Source organism: Natator depressus, chromosome 20 (genome assembly GCF_965152275.1).
Source record: "Natator depressus isolate rNatDep1 chromosome 20, rNatDep2.hap1, whole genome shotgun sequence".
NCBI lineage: Eukaryota > Metazoa > Chordata > Testudines > Cheloniidae > Natator > Natator depressus.
In genome coordinates, this window is record NC_134253.1 from 16,483,815 (window position 1) to 16,505,875 (window position 22,061).

Sequence of the window (22,061 nt, forward strand, 5' to 3'; positions counted from 1 at the left end):
TTAAGTAAATCAGTAACGTATCTAAAACTGCTGTATTTGTTCCACAGACAGCAGAGCCGGACTCAGGGAAACAGTCCATCAGAGGAGAAGTGCCCACACACCAATATTATACCACACTTCCCGCTTTCCATCAGCAGGATTGTCACAGGGCACAGGAAAGCCTGAAAGACATGTCTGTCATCTAACTTACTGAGAGTGGTTCAGCAGCTGCCAAATGCCTGTCAATTTCTGTCTCTGAGGTGATGCTGCCTTCTGTTCTTGTTGGAGTCTTTATCTTCTCTATTAGGGCTCGTAGGACTTGAGTGGCAAGCAAGGGGTCTCCCCCCAGAGATCTCCACAGATCAGCGGTGTCACTGCAGTTTAACAGAAGTTACAGGTGAGCCCTGGACACTTTTGTGGCTCACACTGAACGCGTCATATTTTAGTAAAGACCAAATGTTCTCCTTGCCTATGATGAGAGAGTTTGGAGTCCTGTCCTCCTTTAACGTTCCTCGTGTTTAAATATTGCGTTTCCAGTTACAGAACTAAGTTAAGTGACCTAGTCTTCTTGCAGCCTAACCATTAATACTAGACTTCAGAAGGACAGGACACAGAGCGCCAACCTCACTTCCTGTTTGCTCCACTTCCCAGTCAATATGGAATCATGAGCATGTGGCTCCCAAAGAGCTAGGGTTTGGAAGGCAAGTGGATGAAAGAAAAGCCAGATTCCTACTCGATGGACATACAACTATGAGAACATGGCCATCCTAGGTCCCCTTCACAAATGGTGTCCCTACCCTCTGTTTGCCAGAAGCTGGGACTGGGCAACAGGGGATGGATCACTTGACAATGACCTGTTGTGTTCATTTCCTCTGGGGCATGTGGCACTGGTCACGGTCGCAAGACAGACTACTGGCCTAGATGGCCTTTTGGTCTGACCCAGTATGGCCGTTCTTATGATCTTAGATTCCAGCACTGATCACTGATAACTCAGTTAGGGATCTTTAAATGAAATGATGGATCTGCTTCCAGTCCACTTTTAAGTACCAAGGGTGGCAATTCTGCTCTGGCGGCCACACCCTCACTGATGCCAAGCAGAGGTCTGATGATAATATTGGCCCTAGTCTTTGCAATCAGCCAGGGATTTGCACCTGAAGCTGTCATGCTACCAGGAAACCAACAGCCACTGCTCATTTCCGGAGTGAGCTCAATTCAGGTGTCTAGAAAGGTAGATGTTTCCAACAATACACTCCAGTTATACCAGTAAAAATAGGTCTTTAGGATGTCAAAGCAGCTATTAATGAATGGAAACAGGATGACACTTAATTTCTCTCCGCACCCCACCTTAACATGTTCTTGGACCTTCCTGCAGAAAGAGCCAGGCTATTAACCCTTAGGAATGATCCCAAACTGTCTGCTGCTTAAATGAAGCCCTACATCTCCTAGTAAAGCTGTGGGATCCATGTTTTACCAAGATGAATGCAATAGGTAGCGGTATATACCTGTCCATCGGCAGACCTTTGCTGAGGAGGCTGGAGATCACTGCCTCTTGGTGATGGTGAGCTAAAATGGACACTGCCTCCACCAGGAACTGCCTCAAGCTGCCCTCCTGGATAGTAGGCATGTGGCGATATAGTATAGCCAGGATATCTGGCACCTGGAAGGAACAAAACCAGAAAGAAATGTCCCTTTTTCTTTCTCTCCATTCAGTCTACAGAATCAAAACCTTTCTTTAGCCATTTGCTGCTTTTTTAGAAATGCCTCACTTCAAGAAGCAAATGTTCAAATACGTCTGCGTAACTTGAACCCACACAAATTGCCCACACACGGCTGTAAAAATTAACACTGACACACACATAGACATACCAGGTAATTGAATGTGGTGGTGCCCAGCTATGCATTACATAAACCAGTTCACATGCACAAAAGGCGGCTTTGCTTGCCCAGATTTTGCAGGTGTGATTTAAGCAGCCAAATCTGACCATTTGCCTCGAAGAATGCAGAGCTCATCAACAACCACAAGCACAAAATATGCAAGTGCTTTCAAGACAGTGTGTAAATGCCTGGGACTGTGAACAGGGGACTACCTCTCATATTCATTCCTAGCCCTTCACATCTTCAAAACACTGTGCAAACATGGCAGTTCTGCTGCGAGGGTTCCCTGTCCTGAGGCCTTTCACCAGCCTTGTTAGAAGATTTGTGGAGAGCTCCTTTCATCTAGCTCTAATGCACTGGGCTCCAGAATAAGGCATATAAATAGTGGATCCCAAAGACAATAGAGTTTTCTCCCTCCCTCCTTCTCTTCTTAAAGGGAGGGTAGGTCTACACAGCAAAAAAATCCCACAGCACTGAGTTTCAGAGCTCAGGGCAACCTGGGCCTGTGGGGCTTGCACGATGGGGCTAAAAGTGGAGCTGTTCCTGCTCGGGCTGGAGCCCAGGCTCAGAAACCTGGCAAGAGGGTGGCAATAGCCCAGTGCTCTTTTTAATCCATGTAGCCCTTAGCCATAGGCCTCCTAATACCTGGAGGCCTCCAAGTGCCAGTCATTCTGTCTTCTTGTATTTTCCCCAGAGTCTGTTTTCTCAAGCCTTTCCTGGCTGAATACTGTGGCAACAAGCTAGACCAATAAATAACCAACCATCTTCCTTTTCCCTTGGATTATCTCGGTCTACTGCTGTTGATTCGGCCATTGCCTATCTTAGGGTAGGAACAGAGATGGAATCGACTCTATGTCCGAGGGGGAGAAACAGCAAGATTTTTCTTCCTTACACATGAGGGCAAAGATCAAAAAGCCTAGAGTTTAGGCAGAAAAGCTCTCCAGTTCCCAGTTTTACCTTGTCCAGCATGGCATCTCCACACTCCTTCAGGATGATCTTCATCCACAGTCCAGCTGCCGTGGCACAGGTGGGGCTAGCAGACAGCAGACCACCCAATGTGGCCTCAGTAAAGTCAGTGGCCTGTTCGGAGGGAAAGTACTTACTAACAACCTGGGAACAAATCAAAACCAGGAGAGACCGCAATGATGTTTGGCTCTAGCACTTTTAAAAACGGAAAAAAATATATATACCTGCATCAGCAAATGGTGAATTAGCCTCCTGTCTAGCTCGCCATTTGGGATTACAATTCTCTCTCTAGTCTATAGACTACATTTTTGTCTTCTACACTAATGATATCAGGTTAGAGGCAAAGACTCTGTTGCATAGTTAGCACAACATTGTACTGGATATGCAGGAGGTAAGTTTCCCCTTTGTAGTCTCTTACATACACTGCATCTTTTTACAGCACATAGAAGTCAGTCAAGAGAGGCATGCAAACAAATATCGGCGAAGGCAAACCCACAAGGTGACAGAATGAATCCTGGGTGGTTTCTCAGCTTGATGTTCCACTAACACAGTTTTTCTCCTGGATGGCTGGATGGCAGGGCCGGCTCCAGGCACCCGTCGAGGAAGCTCGTGCTTGGGGCGGCAGATTGCAAGGGGCGGTGTTCCGGCCAATCTTGGGGCGGCATGGGGGCTCTTTTATTTCATTATTTTTTTGTGCTTCACCGCTCTGGATCAGTGAAAAAGCAAGAGCCGGCCCTGCTGGATAGGTACATGTGTGTGCATCCGCGTGCGCATTTTCATGGGTGTGCAACGTTCTGTGGAATCTGGTTTTTACGTGGCATTCAGAGCACACATCTATGAAAAGCATCTTGCTGGTTACTAGCAACCAACGCCCCGCTCCCACAGCTCGCTCCGAGTACGGAAAGGCATCATGAAAGAGCAAATGTCAAATGAACGGTGCCCGGTCACTCGCACATCCGCACAAGCTTTTTGAGTCAGTTACCCTGGCCATTTTGGAAGATGCCTGAAACAGAGCCTCGGGGTCTGGAGCTGTTAGTGCTTCACGGAGACATCTCAGCTCCTCCTCTGCTGAGCCCAGGTATATGGACTGGCCTGGAGTGGAGAAAAGGAGAAAAAGTACTGTAACGATGAAGGAAACTGAACCCCTACTGCATGGTTCTTCATACGGGAGGATCCATGTGCTATGTTGTCATCAGCATAGCGTAAAATCTTGGCCCCACTGAAGTCAATGGCAAAACTCCTGGTGACTGGAATGGAGTCGGGATTACACCCTGAAATGTCTGAACGTTACCAGTCGTGGTATGTTATTGTGAATGATCCAGGATTGAACAAGCTCTGTGTTCAGCTTGGAGCAGCTTTCTGTGGGTGTCTGGTTTCAGTAGTCTCTCTGCTCTCACTATTTACATCTCAGCTCCTATTCAAGTACAACTCATGCAGGTAGATCAGAGGTTCCAGTTCAGAGGTGAATCCCTCCCCCAAACTCTCCTTGTAAAAGAGACGGGGATAGACAAAAAACTTCAGCAAGAAACCCAGGCTCATCAGTCACTTCTAAACAATGCTGGGATTACTATGTCGTACATTCAAAGGTTGGAGTCCTTTATTCTGTTTCTGAATCACCAACACTGTTTTTAGGACTGATTAAGAATAATTGGAAATAGGATGACCAGGGGTCCTGATTTTATAGGGACAGTCCCCATTTTGGGGTCTTTTTCTTATATAGACTCCTCTTCCCCCCCACCCCCTGTCCCGAGGTTTCACATTTGCTGTCTGGTCACCCTCATTGGAAATGGCCTTAAACGATAACCAAGTTCTATCCTTTAACATCTAACCATTAGGTGAAAAGAATATCCTACTCTTTCACAGAGGGGAAAAATGGCCTCTACTTACTCCAATAGCTCTGAATGCTCATGACAGAGGGCTGCTGGAAGAACTTTTTGTTTACAGAATTATTCCAGGAAACCCCTCCAATCCAGCCAGTGGCAGGGGAAAGAGAATGAAAATGTTTAGTACCAAGGGCTTGTCTCCATGGAGATATTCAAGAAAGCTAATCCACATTCATTTTCAAAATGCATTAGTTAAACTTCATTAAATACCTATGGGGACACACTTATTTAGAATTAAAGTGGCCTTCATTCAGGTTAGTTTCATTCATGGAATTCACTACAATTAATAAGGCCCATTTTAATTCAGAATCCGAGCATCCACACATGTGTTTAATGCCATTTACCTCATGCACTTTAAATGGACACCTTTAGTTCATTTGGATTAACTTTCCTTAGTGTCCCTGTGTAGACCAGCCCGAAGGAATTTAGCACTTATCTACCTGTATGCAGACCATTTATTAGTTGTACAGTTCCCAAACGTGTGCTAGGCTCTTTACACATCAGAATCTTCTCTTCTAATGAGGTATTTACAAGATGCCCACCATTCTGTTATCTAAGCGACAACAGACAGGACAGAAAGAACTAGATAGGCAGACAAATGGACATTACAACAGTGAAAGAAGGTGAAGAATTCCTTATACCTGCTAATGGTCTCCTCACCTTGTATACAGAGAAGGCAGCTGATACAGTCAACCACCCACTGACGGGACGTGGCCAGCGAATCACAGCTGTATGGTGCTCTTAGTCCAATCAGAGATCCAAACCGATCAAAAGTTCCCTGAGTCTAATGAAAAAAGAACAAAGAATGAATGGTCTCCAGTTGGACTAGACTTCACTTGCCATCCTTATTGTTCAGACCAGTCAGCTCTGTGTTTTTGGGGAACCAGGGCGCAGTATCTAGCCTGTCTGACTCATGAAAGACACCCCCCGCCCCCACCAGTCTCTGTTGGAACCAAAACCCATCAGAGAAAAGGCTTGCAGAGAACAATGAAGGGTGTTGGGAGACACACCTAGACCCCTCCTGAGAAGGGTGACAAGATTAAGACATCTCCATTTGCATACAGAATGAAGAACAGAGACAACTCCCCTAGCCTCATCTGCATGAAAGATGGGATAGGAATTAGCATGAAGAATGAGGAACAGAGAACCGCACTGAACTCTGGGACCAGAAAAGCAGGGACGCACTGCATCATGGGAATCCCTGCTCCAGATGCTAATGAACCTACGCCTGCACACACCTAGCTCAGCAATTATCAGACCAGTTCTAGTAATAAATCTTTATTATCCTAAAATACTGAAGCAGCCTAGTTGTCTTGTGAGCTCCCTGGAAAAAACCACCACCCATACCCAAGAGCGATCAGCTCCTATTGTCTAGCCTAAAGAAAACCCTTGAAAATCCATCAGTTTACCCATAAACAAATCTAGTGTTCTCCCTTGAACCACTGTATTTTCTCTACAAACCCCCCTACCTATGCCCAAGTAAGGGTTCTGATGTATAGACCCAAACTCTGCATCAGTTCCACTGGGATTCCATCTCCTGACTGATCATAGAATCATAGAATCATAGAATATCAGGGTTGGAAGGGACCCCAGAAGGTCATCTAGTCCAACCCCCTGCTCAAAGCAGGACCAATTCCCAGTTAAATCATCCCAGCCAGGGCTTTGTCAAGCCTGACCTTAAAAACCTCTAAGGAAGGAGATTCTACCACCTCCCTAGGTAACGCATTCCAGTGTTTCACCACCCTCTTAGTGAAAAAGTTTTTCCTAATATCCAATCTAAACCTCCCCCATTGCAACTTGAGACCATTACTCCTCGTTCTGTCATCTGCTACCATTGAGAACAGTCTAGAGCCATCCTCTTTGGAACCCCCTTTCAGGTAGTTGAAAGCAGCTATCAAATCCCCCCTCATTCTTCTCTTCTGCAGACTAAACAATCCCAGCTCCCTCAGCCTCTCTTCATAAGTCATGTGCTCTAGACCCCTAATCATTTTTGTTGCCCTTCGCTGGATTCTCCAATTTATCCACATCCTTCTTGTAGTGTGGGGCCCAAAACTGGACACAGTACTCCAGATGAGGCCTCACCAGTGTCGAATAGAGGGGAACGATCACATCCCTCGATCTGCTCGCTATGCCCCTACTTATACATCCCAAAATGCCATTGGCCTTCTTGGCAACAAGGGCACACTCTTGACTCATATCCAGCTTCTCGTCCACTGTCACCCCTAGGTCCTTTTCCGCAGAACTGCTGCCTAGCCATTCGGTCCCTAGTCTGTAGCGGTGCATTGGATTCTTCCATCCTAAGTGCAGGACCCTTATTGAACCTCATCAGATTTCTTTTGGCCCAATCCTCCAATTTGTCTAGGTCCTTCTGTATCCTATCCTTCCCCTCCAGCGTATCTACCACTCCTCCCAGTTTAGTATCATCTGCAAATTTGCTGAGAGTGCAATCCACACCATCCTCCAGATCATTTATGAAGATATTGAACAAAACCGGCCCCAGGACCGACCCCTGGGGCACTCCACTTGACACCGGCTGCCAACTAGACACGGAGCCATTGATCACTACCCGTTGAGCCCGACAATCTAGCCAGCTTTCTACCCACCTTATAGTGCATTCATCTAGCCCATACTTCCTTAACTTGCTGACAAGAATACTGTGGGAGACCGTGTCAAAAGCTTTGCTAAAGTCAAGAAACAATACATCCACTGCTTTCCCTTCATCCACAGAACCAGTAATCTCATCATAAAAGGCGATTAGATTAGTCAGGCATGACCTTCCCTTGGTGAATCCATGCTGACTGTTCCTGATCACTTTCCTCTCATGTAAGTGCTTCAGGATTGATTCTTTGAGGACCTGCTCCATGATTTTTCCAGGGACTGAGGTGAGGCTGACTGGCCTGTAGTTCCCAGGATCCTCCTTCTTCCCTTTTTTAAAGATTGGCACTACATTAGCCTTTTTCCAGTCATCCGGAACTTCCCCCGTTCGCCACGAGTTTTCAAAGATAATGGCCAAGGGCTCTGCAATCACAGCCGCCAATTCCTTCAGCACTCTCGGATGTAACTCGTCCGGCCCCATGGACTTGTGCACGTCCAGCTTTTCTAAATAGTCCCTAACCACCTCTATCTCCACAGAGGGCTGGCCATCTCTTCCCCATTCTGTGATGCCCAGCGTAGCAGTCTGGGAGCTGATCTTGTTAGTGAAAACAGAGGCAAAAAAAGCATTGAGTACATTAGCTTTTTCCACATCCTCTGTCACTAGGTTGCCTCCCTCATTCAGTAAGGGGCCCACACTTTCCTTGGCTTTCTTCTTGTTGCCAACATACCTGAAGAAACCCTTCTTGTTACTCTTGACATCTCTTGCTAGCTGCAGCTCCAGGTGCGATTTGGCCCTCCTGATATCTTTCCTACATGCCCGAGCAATATTTTTATACTCTTCCCTGGTCATATGTCCAACCTTCCACTTCTTGTAAGCTTCTTTTTTATGTTTAAGATCCGCTAGGATTTCACCATTAAGCCAAGCTGGTCGCTTGCCATGTTTACTATTCTTTCGACTCATCGGGATGGTTTGTCCCTGTAACCTCAACAGGGATTCCTTGAAATACAGCCAGCTCTCCTGGACTCCCTTCCCCTTCATGTTAGTCCCCCAGGGGATCCTGGCCATCTGTTCCCTGAGGGAGTCGAAGTCTGCTTTCCTGAAGTCCAGGGTCTGTTTTATACTGCTGCTTACCTTTCTTCCCTGCGTCAGGATCCTGAACTCAACCAACTCATGGTCACTGCCTCCCAGATTCCCATCCACTTTTGCTTCCCCCACTAATTCTACCCGGTTTGTGAGCAGCAGGTCAAGAAAAGCGCCCCCCCTAGTTGGCTCCCCTAGCACTTGCGCCAGGAAATTGTCCCCTACGCTTTCCAAAAACTTCCTGGATTGTCTATGCACCGCTGTATTGCTCTCCCAGCAGATATCAGGAAGATTAAAGTCACCCATGAGAATCAGGGCATGCGATCTAGTAGCTTCCGTGAGTTGCCGGAAGAAAGCCTCATCCACCTCATCCCCCTGGTCCGGTGGTCTATAGCAGACTCCCACCACTACATCACTCTTGTTGCACACACTTCTAAACTTAATCCAGAGACACTCAGGTTTTACCACAGTTTCGTACCGGAGCTCTGAGCAGTCATACTGCTCCCTTACATACAGTGCTACTCCCCCACCTTTTCTGCTCTGCCTGTCCTTCCTGAACAGTTTATAACCATCCATGACTGTACTCCAGTCATGTGAGTTATCCCACCAAGTCTCTGTTATTCCAATCACGTCATAGTGTCTCCAGCACTCAGGACCCTGAGCTACCACCATCACCTGGGAACCCCGCCGAGTTCAAGCCTCATGGAGTGGGTGAGATTCCCCCCCCCTCGCCCCTCCGTTTTCTTTTCTTCCTCAGGTATTAACCTTTCAAATGTAACCATTATGTTTGTTTAGCCCTCCTTGTGTAGTTATCACTATTATTCAATAAATAACTTTTATGGTTCAGCTGGTTGCTTCTCTCTCTCTCTCTCTCTCTCTCTCTCCAAATTTTACTCTGTATTTTACGCTTCCCCCATTTACTCTGCAGCAACCCTTCTTTTACCTAAGCTAAAGATCCCGGTAGCGCCCAAAAATACTGTGGGGTTTGCTCATGAAGTGGGTTACTACCAGTACAATCGTAACGTGAAAGTGGGATAGGGATGTGTTAAACTTGGGGCACATAAGAGGGGATGTCATAAATATAAAGGGAAGGGTAAACCCCTTTAAAATCCCTCCTGGCCAGAGGAAATCTCCTCTCACCTGTAAAGGGTTAAGAAGCTAAAGGTAACCTCGCTGGCACCTGACCAAAATGACCAATGAGGAAACAAGATACTTTAAAAAGCTGGGAGGAGGGAGAGAAACAAAGGGTATGTGTGTCTGTCTATATTCTGTCTTTGCCGGGGATAGACCAGGAATGAAGCCTTAGAACTTTTAGTAAGTAATCTAGCTAGGTATGTGTTAGATTATGATTTCTTTAAATGGCTGAGAAAAGAATTGTGCTGAATAGAATAACTATTTCTGTCTGTGTATCTTTTTTGTAACTTAAGGTTTTTGCCTAGAGGGGTTCTCTATGTTTTGAATCTAATTACCCTGTAAGGTATCTACCATCCTGATTTTACAGGGGGGATTTTTTTTTATTTCTATTTACTTCTATTTCTATTAAAAGTCTTTTTGTAAGAAAACTGAAGGATTGTTCATTGTTCTTAAGATCCAAGGGTCTGGGTCTGTAGTCACCAAGGCAAATTGGTGAGGCTTTTTACCAAACCTTGTGGTTTTGAGAAGTATTTTTGGGGGAAAGACGTGACCAAACAGCTCTTCCCTAGTAACCAGTATTTGTTTGGTGGTGGTAGCGGCCAATCCAAGGACAAAGGGTGGAATATTTTGTACCTTGGGGAAGTTTTGACCTAAGCTGGTAAAGATAAACTTAGGAGGTTTTTTTCATGCAGGTCCCCACATCTGTACCCTAGAGTTCAGAGTGGGGGAGGAACCTTGACAGGGGAGCAGCTGAAAGTGCTGCTTAACCCAGCCCATTGAGTACAGGGACATACGAGAGGATCAGCTGGAGAGGGCTGATGGACCTGGTCCGCTCAGACTTGCTCTGCTAGTGTGTGCGTGCGTGTTCATCTAGTTCTAGGGCTGGAGGGACCCAGCCCTGGGGAACCGAGGTCCTGCAGGGTAGCTCCATTGGGAGGGCACTTGCAGAAGGAAGGAGTAGAGCTCCATAGGAACACACAAGTGACATAAGCAGCACAGTAATAGAATTACAGACCCCGCCCCCAAGAAGAGTAACCCTAATCAATGAGCCTACCCCAAAGTAACAGGCACATCTGGTAACATTGTGCCCCTGATTCCTGTACTGTACTGTGTAATGCACATTGGAAAACATAATCCCAATTGTACATAGAAATGGATGGGGTCTAAATTAGCTGTTATCACTCAAGAAAGAGACCTCAGAGTCATTGTGTACAGTTCTCTGAAAGCAGCCGCTCAACATGCAGTCAAAAAAGTTAACAACATGTTAGGAACCCTTAGGAAAGGGATCGATAAGAAGACAGCAAATATCATTATGCCACAGTATGAATCTACAGGACCCCCACACCTTGAGTACTGCGTGCAGTTTTGGTCATCTCATCTCAGAAAAAGATGTGTTAGAATGGGAAGAAATACGGAGAAGAGCAACAAAAATTAGGCCTATGGGATAACTTCTCACCCAAGGGAGATTAAAAAAAGAGCGACATTTCAGCTTGGAAAAGAGATGACTAAGAGGGAATATGCTAGAGGTCTATAAAATCATGACTGGTGTAGAGAAAGTCAATAAGGAAGTGTTATTTAGCCCTTCACCTAACACAAGACCAAGGGGTCCCCCAATGAAATTAATAGGCAGCAGGTTTAAAACAAACCAAAGGAAGCATTTCTTCACACAATGCAGTCAGAAGACAGGATACTGGGCCAGATGAACCATTCTTTTGCGGGAGGCAGGTTAGCCATTCTTATGTTTTATGTTCTTAGCTGGTTAAATAGAAATTTTCCTTTACCACCCTGGGAGCATAAGAACCAAGAATGCATTTGTGACGCTGGCAGACCAGGCAACCTGTGTATGACCCATAATTACTTAACAAGAGGCACTTCCCCTGTATCAAGACAGTTCACTTGCATGTGAATTTCAAAGAGATGGATTAGACTAGCAAACATCAACTCATTCAAAAATGAACAATAGATGCTAAGTCTATTTGTCTGTGTTGATCTATACGCGGTTAGAAGTTTCACTATGTAACCAAATTAGCTTGTAGATGCTCATTCCCTTTCAGGTCTTCATTATGTATGCAAGGTGTTCAGTTAACCTTAAAATGAAAGATGTAAGATACTGCAGGAAACTAATAATTTCTACATTGTCTTCAGCTTAACTCTCTGTGTTATAATGGAAGAACGGCTAATCACCTTATGCGAATGAGTAACTAGTTTACTGTGTATGCACACGCAATAGAAGATTAGCTTCAAAGCCAAGTACAGGAGGCGATCTGCATTGCCTAGTCTTTCTCAGGGGAAGGTCCTGCTGTAACCATTTTTGTGAGGTAGGCTTGTCAGCCTGCTAGAATAGCTAGAAAAGAGAAGGCTCGGGCCTCATCCTGTCATCTCTAGTCTGCTGAAACTTTGAACAGGGAAAGTGTAAGCCATAAGACAGAGAGCTTCCAAATCATCATTTGAAAGAACCTGGAAAATGCATGGAAAAACTAACAGACTTTACATCTAAGCTGCCTTTGGATTCTGATCTGTTTGGATGATTCCAGAGAGACTTGTACAAGCCAGCAGCTTATTCCATCACTGTTGTGATCCTGAACTATGAACATTGACAGTCACTTATATGGATATTGATCTTTTAACCATTTGTACCTCTCTTCTTTCTTTTAAGAAGAAATCTTCAATTTAGTTATTAAGGATTGGCTGGCAGCATGCTATTTGGGAAAGACCTGAGATTCACATTGACCTGGGGATCAGCATCTGGTCTTTTATGATGGGTGAACCTCACATATGGTGAATCAGGTTTTCAGTAACCCCTCACTATATTAGACTGGGCTGTTTAGATGGGAGCTTAGGTCTGGAATGCCAAAAGGGGACCGTGTTTGGCATTTTGTTAACTAGGGTGGAAGGTCTTTTGCTGTTGACTTGGTGAATGTAATTCTAGAATAAGCCATCGGTTTGGGGGATTGTCTGCCCTTTACTTCTTGCAGTCTTCCCGGAGTGTGGTCACAGCATTGTTGTGTAAACCTCTCTCTTATGGAAGCAGAGGGATCTTAGTCACTTTGAGATCCCAGCTGCTGCCCTGGAAGTGTTTTTCATGCATTTGCGTTGAGTGTCAGATCGGATATAAGCAGGGAAGTCAGCTCAAGGAAGAGGAAGGCTATACTCACTGTGCTATGAACTGTCTCTTGATAGGCAGTCAGCAGCTGGATGGTGGCCTGCAAGGCCCTTTCTCTCTCCCACTCCTTCTCTGAACGGAGCCATGTCTCTAGTAGCTGTTGGTAGAGCAGGGGAATGGACAGAGTTAGTACCAGAAAATCCCTCCCCAAAGTTCCTCTTAAACAGGTTTAATTGTCACTAAAATCCCTCTCCAAAGCATCCGACCTCCATGGAGCGAAGGAATTACATGTCTAATGGAAGTCCCAGGGACCAGATTCACCTCTGAGTGATTGAAGCCAAAGGAGTTACATGAGAGATGAATCTGGGCCTGTGTACGTGATGTCTCCTGTAGACTGTCTGATGGGAGCTGTCTACCACATTGCATGCTGTTTGATGTCTGCTGCTGTGTTCTGTTTCCTGGGCAACTTCTCCCACGTGGAGTGGCCAAATGACAGAGAGGAGCATTTCTTTTTATTAATTTGAAGAAGAGCAGAGAAGTCCCCCCCAGCCCAGCTCCTTTTAGAACTTCATTTTTATACTGAAGGTGCATCAAACTCCCCACCCCTCAGCTCTTCAGGATATTCTGTTCATGTCTGAGGAACAGGAAGTCTCCTCTGGATGAGTTTCCATACACAGGGCTTAACTCAATATGAATGAATTCCTCTTTGAAGAAGTGATCAGTTTCAACTGGTTCTCTTGGATTTGGCTACTGCAGTGGTGATTTTCTTGCCGGTCCAAGTAGTGTCAACTACATTGTAAGAAGTTGGTCCCAATCCAGCCCTGGCATAAAATGGCATAGCTTCTGTGGATTTCAGCGGGGCACATGCCTGCTTATCCCAGGAAGAATTTGGTGCTTTTTCCCCCGACAATTCACTCCATTGTGGAAAATTCCTCCACAACTGAAGCTTGACCCCCTAAATCTCTGACTCTTCCCTGCAGTAACACAACAAACAAACAAACAAACAAACAAACAAACAAACAAACAATCTCCACCATGGTTCAATGGTCTACTCACTTGAAACATTTCCTGGAACCAGTGTGCGGTTGGTTCTTCCTCCAGCAAAGTCTTCATTAGCTTGCCAAGGGCTTCCAAGGACTCTACGTACAGTGACTGAAACCAGAAGAGAAGGAGTGAGGCTCAGCACAGATAATTTATGTGTGTGTGTGGGGGGGGGGGGGCGGGACTGGGGAAAGCTAACCATAACCTTGCCAGGGAGGCCATGTGTGACTGCCATCACCCAGTGCCTGCTGGGCAGAAATACAGTGGATGATGCCTGAGGAGAATTGTTGTCACGTACCTGTATAGGCAGAGCATCCTTTGCTGTCTCACCTTCCTCTTTCATCATCTTCTCCAAGGGAGGGAGGGGAAACAAACTTTTGAAACACTGATGAAGGAGCTCACGGTTTTCCTTCAAGGTCAAAGACGGTTTGAGTTTGCTGGCAGAAGAAAGAGAGAGAGAGAAAAGTCATGCATTAGACTCAGTACCACCTCCAAGTAAAAGAAATGGGTCCAATGACTGGAAATTGTCTCAATCTAAAACCCCAAATGCAAACAACCCTTCACTTTGCAGCTGAGCACCTCTTTGCACCTCTATTAAGTATTGGCTCATCGAGAAGTAAAGCTAAAGCTTCAAGTTCCCTTTTTAGAGAAACCCACAAGCTTCCTTCCCCCTGCCAGCAAGCCAGACACCTCCCTCCCCATCTGAACTCTCCTGCATTGTACTGCATGCCCCACAACCTCCAAGTTTGTGTCTTTCAAGCACAAACCTCCAAATGGACACATTCAAACCCTCAAGAACTAAAGTTCTGCTGGTGAGCAGCATGTGAGCCAAACCCGGCAGGCATCAAACTGCTCCCAACCTGGCACTCATGAACTAACAAAGACGACGTCACAGTGCCAGGAAATATGGCAGAAAATAGCCTACCTCAGATGTCTAATGGCAAGAATTGCCTTGTAGCGAACTGGAGATGCCAGGGAATCCAGTGGTTCCTTTTTAATGAACTCCTGAAATGCATGAATAGGGAAATGAAAAAAATGGGAAATGGATTTGAAAGGCAGAGAGGCTTTCCTCTCACACCCTGAAACAGGGCCATATGCCAGACCTGTAATAAACAGACACCGTGCTCGGCAGGCTCTCTGCCTCAGAAATGGACCGTAGGGCCATCTGCAGGCTATACAGAGGACAGAAAGATAACTCGCCAGACGCAAGCCATTCCTGCCACTTACAGCCCACAATAGGTCGGCATCCCTGCCAAGCTCAGAGTGGACCCAGCAGCATTCTGGGTGCCATGCAGGTAGCTTATGAGACTGCAGTGGTACAGTCACAGCCAATGGATAAAACAACATCTACCTGGAAAACCAGTCTTATGACATTACAACAAACTCCTTTGTACTTCAGTCCTCAAAGCTCCTAATCACTCACCAGCATGTAGCCAAGGAGCTCCAGTTTGTAAGAGAAGTTGAACTTCTGGGAGTCTCTGGTCTCCAAAATGGCACAGCTAATCTCCGTGACATTCTGGATGAGGGTTAATTTTAGGTGCATGGCCTACATAATCCAGAAGGAGAAACAAGAGGATGTGGATGAGAAACAGAGAGAAGAACCAGAGTCCAGAAGATAAAGATCAGGAATTAAATCTAGCCTCAGGAGAGGAGAGAGGTGTCCACAGACTCCAGAAGGCAGAGGACCCTGGCTCTGCACCCACCTCAGAAGAAGAGAAAACCCAGGTTCATGAAAGAAATCCAGGGCCACTTACACCAGAGCAGCCAGGACTCCTGCTTGATGTAGCAAGGAAATCAAGCTCTGTGCAATTTAAACAAGCAACTTGTGGATAGAAAAGGCAAGAGCTGAGGGCAGATTATTTAGAATTTACCTTGTTTGTAAGAGCGATGCCCAGCACCTGAAAAACGAAATGCAAAACAGCTATTAGCAATGTCTATAGTCCCACATAACACACATCCTCAAAATGGCCTGGCTGGTGAATATGGAGCAGAGAGGGAAGGGCCTAGAAGATGTAAAAGGAAACTTAGTTTGATAGCATCCTGTCTGGCAAGAACTCACTTATCACTAGCTGGGATGTGAAATCCTCATTTCTGTGTTTGTTCTATCACTGTAGTCCCCATTTCCCCATTGTTTGTCTATATAATCTCTGTCTGGTTCTGTGATTGTTTCTCTCTGCTGTATAATTAATTTTGCTGGGTGTAAACTAATTAAGGTGGTGGGATATAATTGGTTACATAATCATGTTACAATATGTTAGGATTGGTTAGTTAAATTTCAGGAAAAGGATTGGTTAAGGTATAGCTAAGCAGAAGTCAAGTTTTACTAGATAGTCTGCAGTCAATCAGGAGGTGAGGGGGTGGGTGTGTGGGTGGGGGAAATGGGAACAGGGAATGGGGGTGTGGAAATTGGAATCATGTTTTGCTAAAGGGGGAAATGGGAACAGGGAATGGGGCTGGGGAAATTGGAATCATGTTTGGCTAAGGGCAGGAATGGGAACAGGGACACAGCTGTAAGGCTCTGTGGTGTCAGAGCTGGGAAGGGGGACACTAAGGAAGGAAATTGAAATCATGCTTGCTGGAAGTTCACCCAATAAACATCGAATTGTTTGCACCTTTGGACTTCGGGTATTGTTGCTCTCTGTTCATGCGAGAAGGACCAGGGAAGTAAGTGGGTGAAGGAATAAGCCCCCTAACACACATGGGGATGCGGGGGAGTGGGTTTCTGAGTGGGAGTGGAGGGACACATGGACGGGGGTGCAAGGACCCATGGGTGTGCAGGAACACATGGAGACAGGGGCAGATGTGCCTTACTGAATGGGAGAGCTTAGGGGTCAGACAGGGTCTGCATGGGCGGAGCTGCCTAACAATTCCTCCCCGCCCCTCCCAAAAAAACTGTTCCATACTTTTCCCACCCATACCCAGCAACGCTCCAAGTTCACACCCAGGCTCCTTCCCAGCAATTTACTTCCCTCCATTACCCCTGACTCTACCAAGCCTTTGCACTGCGCCTAAGGGGTGCAAGAAATATGGTTCTGTATTGAGTTTAAATGAATTATTACTCAGAGTTCTCTATTAACATGCATAGTAAGGTATTGGTTTGTCAAAAAACATTTCCTGAATCCTTTTTGGTGTCTGTATTCATACAGACATACTTGCTGACAGGTATTTTGAAATAAATAACCAAAAATAATTTTAACGGGTGTAATCATATTGTATTATTTTGACAAACAAAATATGCAGAATTTTGCAGAACTTCTAAAATATTGTACGCATCATTTTTATTTTTTTCTTGCAGAATTCCCCCAGTAGAAAATATATAGATAAGGGTCCCTTCGATGCTATAATCTCAATAATATGTCATCATAACAAAGGAGTGTTGGCTAGGATTTAGAGCAGGGAGTCAGTTCACTTGGGTTTTATTCACATTCTTTGACTAACTTGCTAAGTGGTGTTGAGCAAGTTACTTAATTCCCTGTGACACAAGTCATCCGTAAATGGGGATAATGCTTCCCATTCTCACCAGGGTGCTGTGAGTCTTAATTCATTAGTATTAGGGAAGTGCTTTGAGATTTTTGGACGAAGATGCTAAAGAAGGGCAAAGTATTATTAGAAGAGATTACTGCTAGTCCGATCGTGTACTTTTACTGTCTACAGCCCATGTACTCCACTGTGTGTAAAAGGACAATGCTCTCTTTAGAGAGCATTATATCATCCTGATCTGTAAGAACAGCATTTTGCATGATGAGTTTACGCCTGAGGACAGAAGGGCGAATACTGATTCTCCTGATGGTGCGCCAGGCCAAGTTCTACACTGAATTACCCCCATGCAGTCCCCTGTACCCCCATGAAGTCAGGCAGAATTTGGTGTGGACACCTGGAAAGTGGATGTAATTTCATGAAACTGCCCTACCTCATCCTTTTGCAGTTTCTCGAGCAGAACTGTCAGAACGATAGCCCGCTTGATCTTGGCTATAAAGGCAATCCTAAGGGCAATTTTGCCCTTATCTTGGTCACCCATATGTGCCAGGAGGGAAACAACCTCATTATAAACACCTGAAATTAAATAAAAGGATTCGGCTGGTTACCACTGATAGCAGAAATTGGTGCTGGCCTCTTTAATTCACTATCCAGTAAAGATTCTGCAGGAGCCCAAACACTGTGAGAAGTAGACCTGGGAATCCTGGAAATCCTCTTCCTTCCTCCTCATGACCAGGTTTGTTTGCTGAACTACCCAGTGTGCTTGGGGGGAAATCATAATGAAGCAACTTTGCTCCTTTCAAGTAGGTCCCCACGTAAAATAATCTTCCTTTCCCTCTTTATTGTCAATTGATGAGTTTTGATAGCATACAGAATAATAATTTAACTCTAAGCCAAGAAATAGAGCTAAAGTTAAGCACATGCTTAAGAGTTTTGCTTAGTCAGGGCCTCATTTTCAAAAATCCTGCACACCCAGATGTATCTATTGGCTATGCTGGGAACTTTTGGGGCTCGGTATCTCTTGAAAATCAGGCCACTGTTGTAGACCTCAGTATGAATTTAGAAGCTTAACTTTAGGCCCCTTGTTTTGAAGAAAGCCTTTAATCTTCTTTTATGGTAGTTGAAATACTTGCAGAGAAGACTCATGGAAGGGAGTTCATCCAGTTCATTGAATATCAGGGTTGGAAGGGACCTCAGGAGGTCATCTAGTCCGACCCCCTGCTCAAAGCAGGACCAATCCCCAACTTTTGCCCCAGATCCCTAAATGGCCCCCTCAAGGATTGAACCCACAACCCTGGGTTTAGCAGGCCAATGCTCAAACCACTGAGCTATCCCTCCCCCCTGTACAGTTGCCTGTAGAGGTCATAAAGGAATTCCCCCGCCCCACCCCCATGCACAATTGGCGAGGTGTACGCTGTGAGTGGGGTGGGGTGGGGTGGGTCCCTCCAACCTTCATCTGAAGCATCAGGGATTGACCGTAGCAGGAGATGGGACACCTGCTAGGGTGGACCAGTGCTCTAAGATGGTTCAGAGAATCTGTTTCCTTAGCTGTCCTGCTCACATGCTCAGGGTCCAACTGATCTCCAGAGTTGTGGGTGGGAAGGAATTTCCCCCTGGTCGGATTGGCAGGGACCTTTGAATGGCAGGATGGGGCACTGATCACCTGCTAGGATAATCTGAGTATATCTGACCTAATCAATTCTCGACCATTGCAAGGGCCTCAGGCATTGGTGGAACCTCAGTCTCTCCTGTCCTCTGCCGATGGCACACAACAGTTTTGTCTCCTAAAGACTGAAATGGTTTCGTCCAAGACAAGTTTTGGGGTTCAGTGTAGGGTTGCTAGGTGAAATTTAGTGGCCTGTGAAATACAGGAAGTCAGACTAGAGGATCTAATGGTCCCTTCTGGCCTTAAACTCGAGGAAACAATGAAATAGCGGGTGTATGAAAAAAATCAGGATTTGATCTCCCATGTATCTCTTCGCTCTGGGCAGAAATTCTCCAGGAGACTTAATATTTCACAAGAAATCTGAAAGGCCGTATTTATCTGTCTCCATTGTAACAGCATTCCAAGCATGAAGGAGGAACTAACAAGATTTCCCCTTCCCAGGAAAGACTGCTTGAGGTTAGGTGATTGCCCATCCGTTATGTAAATTGCATCCTTCAGTTGTAACACCCAGATGCAAACGGAATCATAACTGTAACCTACTCTGCCCATCTGTGTGGGATGAGAAGCACTAGTGTTGCTAAGAAATGTGAGCCCATGCTTTGTTCTCTTGCATTTAAGATATTAGCAGAGCTTCATTTAGACAGCTAGAGGAGAAGTCCTTCTGCCTTTTTTGTTCTAATTTCCCCTATCTCTGATGGAGTTGGCTCCATGGATGCAGAAGACACAAAATGAGGACCCAGAACAAACATAAAACAACTGGGAGAAAAGAAGGAAGACCTCCCCCATAACATTCCCTAGAAACTCAGATTCTCAGGAAAGTTTCCAGGTCCAGAGGCTGTAGGCCAACTCCTCAACTGGTGTAAATCAACACAGCTACAAGGAAGTCAACAGAGGGACACTGGTTTACAGCAGCTGAGGTTCTGCTCATACAAATGGAGAACATTACAGCTAATCTGTATGCCTATGCTTTCTAAATGTGTGTGTGAATATAGAATGGATATAGCGAATACAATGCTGACCCTTACCTCTGTCGGTTACCTCCTGCTCACTCACAAATTTATTCATGTTTTAATCTTTCCTCAACACTTCCTCCAGTCCTTTCTCCAAAGAGCTCCAGTACTGATAGGCAGCTGGCCTCTCAGGCTGTCCTGTCCAGGATAGCCAGTTCAGAATATGCAAGCACTATTATGACATCGCTGTGACTGTGACATAGCACATAAACTGCCGCTGACCAGGTAGGTGCTGTGATGACATGGACAAGAGCCTCAAAGGTATTTAGGCTCCTAACTCGCACTGAAATCAATAGATGTGAGGAACCTAAATACATTTCAATATCTGGGCCCATCCATGTACGCAGTCCAATAGGTGGCTACATTTGCTCCAGTGTAGAATTTCTCATTCGCTCTAAATCATTTTGAATTTTGGTTCCGTCCCTCTCTCAGTTTGCCACACTTTCCAATATTGGTTTTATTGGAAAATCTGCTCCTGGTTGAATGGATAGAAAATAAAAGCACCGAACAAAGAAAGAGAAGAAACTGCCTTGGAGAATGCACAGTGACACTTGAGTGTGGTTGGTTGGTTGGAATGCACAGTGACACTTGAGTGTGGGTGGTTGGTTTCCTTTGCTTTTTAATTCGGTTGATTAAAAAGCTTGATGAAATCTTATTGGACTGTATTACAAATATTGATTTTTATATTGTTTTACAATGAATTGAAATTTATTCTTCATTTCCATGTCCCGCCAAACAAATCAACTAAATTATTTTTTGTTGTGTTTAATACAGTGTGGTGTCATGTGTATGGCCATATGTAGAGCCCACACTTGATTTTGGAGATGATGTTGCCTTTAAAGCATTCAGAGTGATGACACTCTTTGCAGTAAACCATATGGAAAAAGAATTCCAATTACATGTGTCCTTTGCTATGTATAACTGATTTTGTGCCTTACCCTTTCTGATTTTGCCCTTACACGGACACCCTATTCTTTTGTACTCCTCCTTAGTAATTCGTCCAAGTTTCCCCATTTTGTAGGATTTCTTTTTGATTTTCAGGTCATTACAAAACTTCTGATGGAGCCATTGGCCTCTTACTATTCTTCCTCTCTTTCCTTTGCATTGGCAGTTGTGCCTTTAATATTGTCTCCTGGAGAAACTGCCAGCTTTCCTGAACTCCTTTATGCCTTAGACTTTTGCACCATGGGTCACTACCTACCAATTCTCTCAGGATGTTAAAGTCTGCTTTTGGCAGTCCTTCTCCTGTCATTCTCACTCCTTCCTTTCCTTAGAATCATGAAATCTATCATTCATGACCCCTTTCACCCAAATCACCTTCCACCTTCACATTCACCACCAGCTCCTCCCTGCTGGTCAGAATCAAGTCTAAAATGGCTGTCCCCCCGGTCACTTCCTCCATTTTCTGAAACAAAGCATTGTCCCCAGTACATTCCAGGAACTTATTGGGGAATTTTGGGTTTTACCATATTCCTTTTTCAGCAGATGTCTGGGTAGGTAAAGTCCCCCATTACGATCAGGATTTGTGTTTTGCATATTTCTGTTGTTTGTTCTAGAAATGCCTCATCTCCCTCCTCTTCCTGATTTGGTGGTCTGTAATAGACCCCTACCAGGTCCTCACCCCTGTTTATTCCCTCTTTTATCTTTACTCAGAGACTTTCAACTGGTCTGCTTCTCACCTCCTTCTGGACCTCAGAACAGGTTTACAATGCAATATGTCCTCTCTTTTTTTTCCTGCCTGTCCTTCCTCAACAAGCTATAGTCCTCTATACCAATAGTCCAGTCATGAGATTTACCCCATCAAGTATCTGTGATGCAGTTAAGCTCAGTGAAGATTTATGTACTAAAACTCCCAGTTCTTACTGTTTATTCCCCATTATTATTCCTCCTTGCTTGTGTGTACAGACATCTAAGATGTTAAGCAGATGCCCCCATGGATTTCCCTCTTCTTTCTCCTATAATTCTACTGCAATTTTCCACATCTACTTCTCCCCACACAGCTAGTCCTCTATTAAGGCCACCTTTTTTTACCTGGTGGCTTTTTTCACCTGCCCCTCTGAACTTAGTTTTAAGCTCTTCTCCTAAGGTTGGTGAGTCAGTGCATGAAGATGTTCTTCTCCTTCTTGGTCAGACGGACCCCATCTCTTCCCAGCAAACCTCCTTCCTGCAATAGCATCCCATGGTAGAGGAAGTCAAAGCCTCCCAGAGACCCATCTTCATAACCCTATTCTGTGGGCATGCCTACCATTGA

At 45.2% G+C, this 22,061-nt stretch overlaps 1 protein-coding gene across 1 annotated transcript in view; it reads right to left on the reverse strand.

Annotated features, from left to right (window-relative positions):
* Positions 1-3,009: 3,009 nt before the first annotated feature.
* Positions 3,010-22,061, reverse strand: part of LOC141975304 (maestro heat-like repeat-containing protein family member 2B) — a 101,487-nt gene continuing 82,435 nt past the window's right edge. Inside the window, exons 2-6 of the mRNA XM_074935602.1 lie at positions 13,673-13,768; positions 12,669-12,773; positions 5,364-5,487; positions 3,803-3,912; positions 3,010-3,015 (exon numbers count right to left, since the gene is read on the reverse strand). Of these exons, the coding sequence (XP_074791703.1) occupies positions 3,010-3,015; positions 3,803-3,912; positions 5,364-5,487; positions 12,669-12,773; positions 13,673-13,768 (441 nt within the window). The remainder of the gene's footprint in view (positions 3,016-3,802; positions 3,913-5,363; positions 5,488-12,668; positions 12,774-13,672; positions 13,769-22,061) is intronic.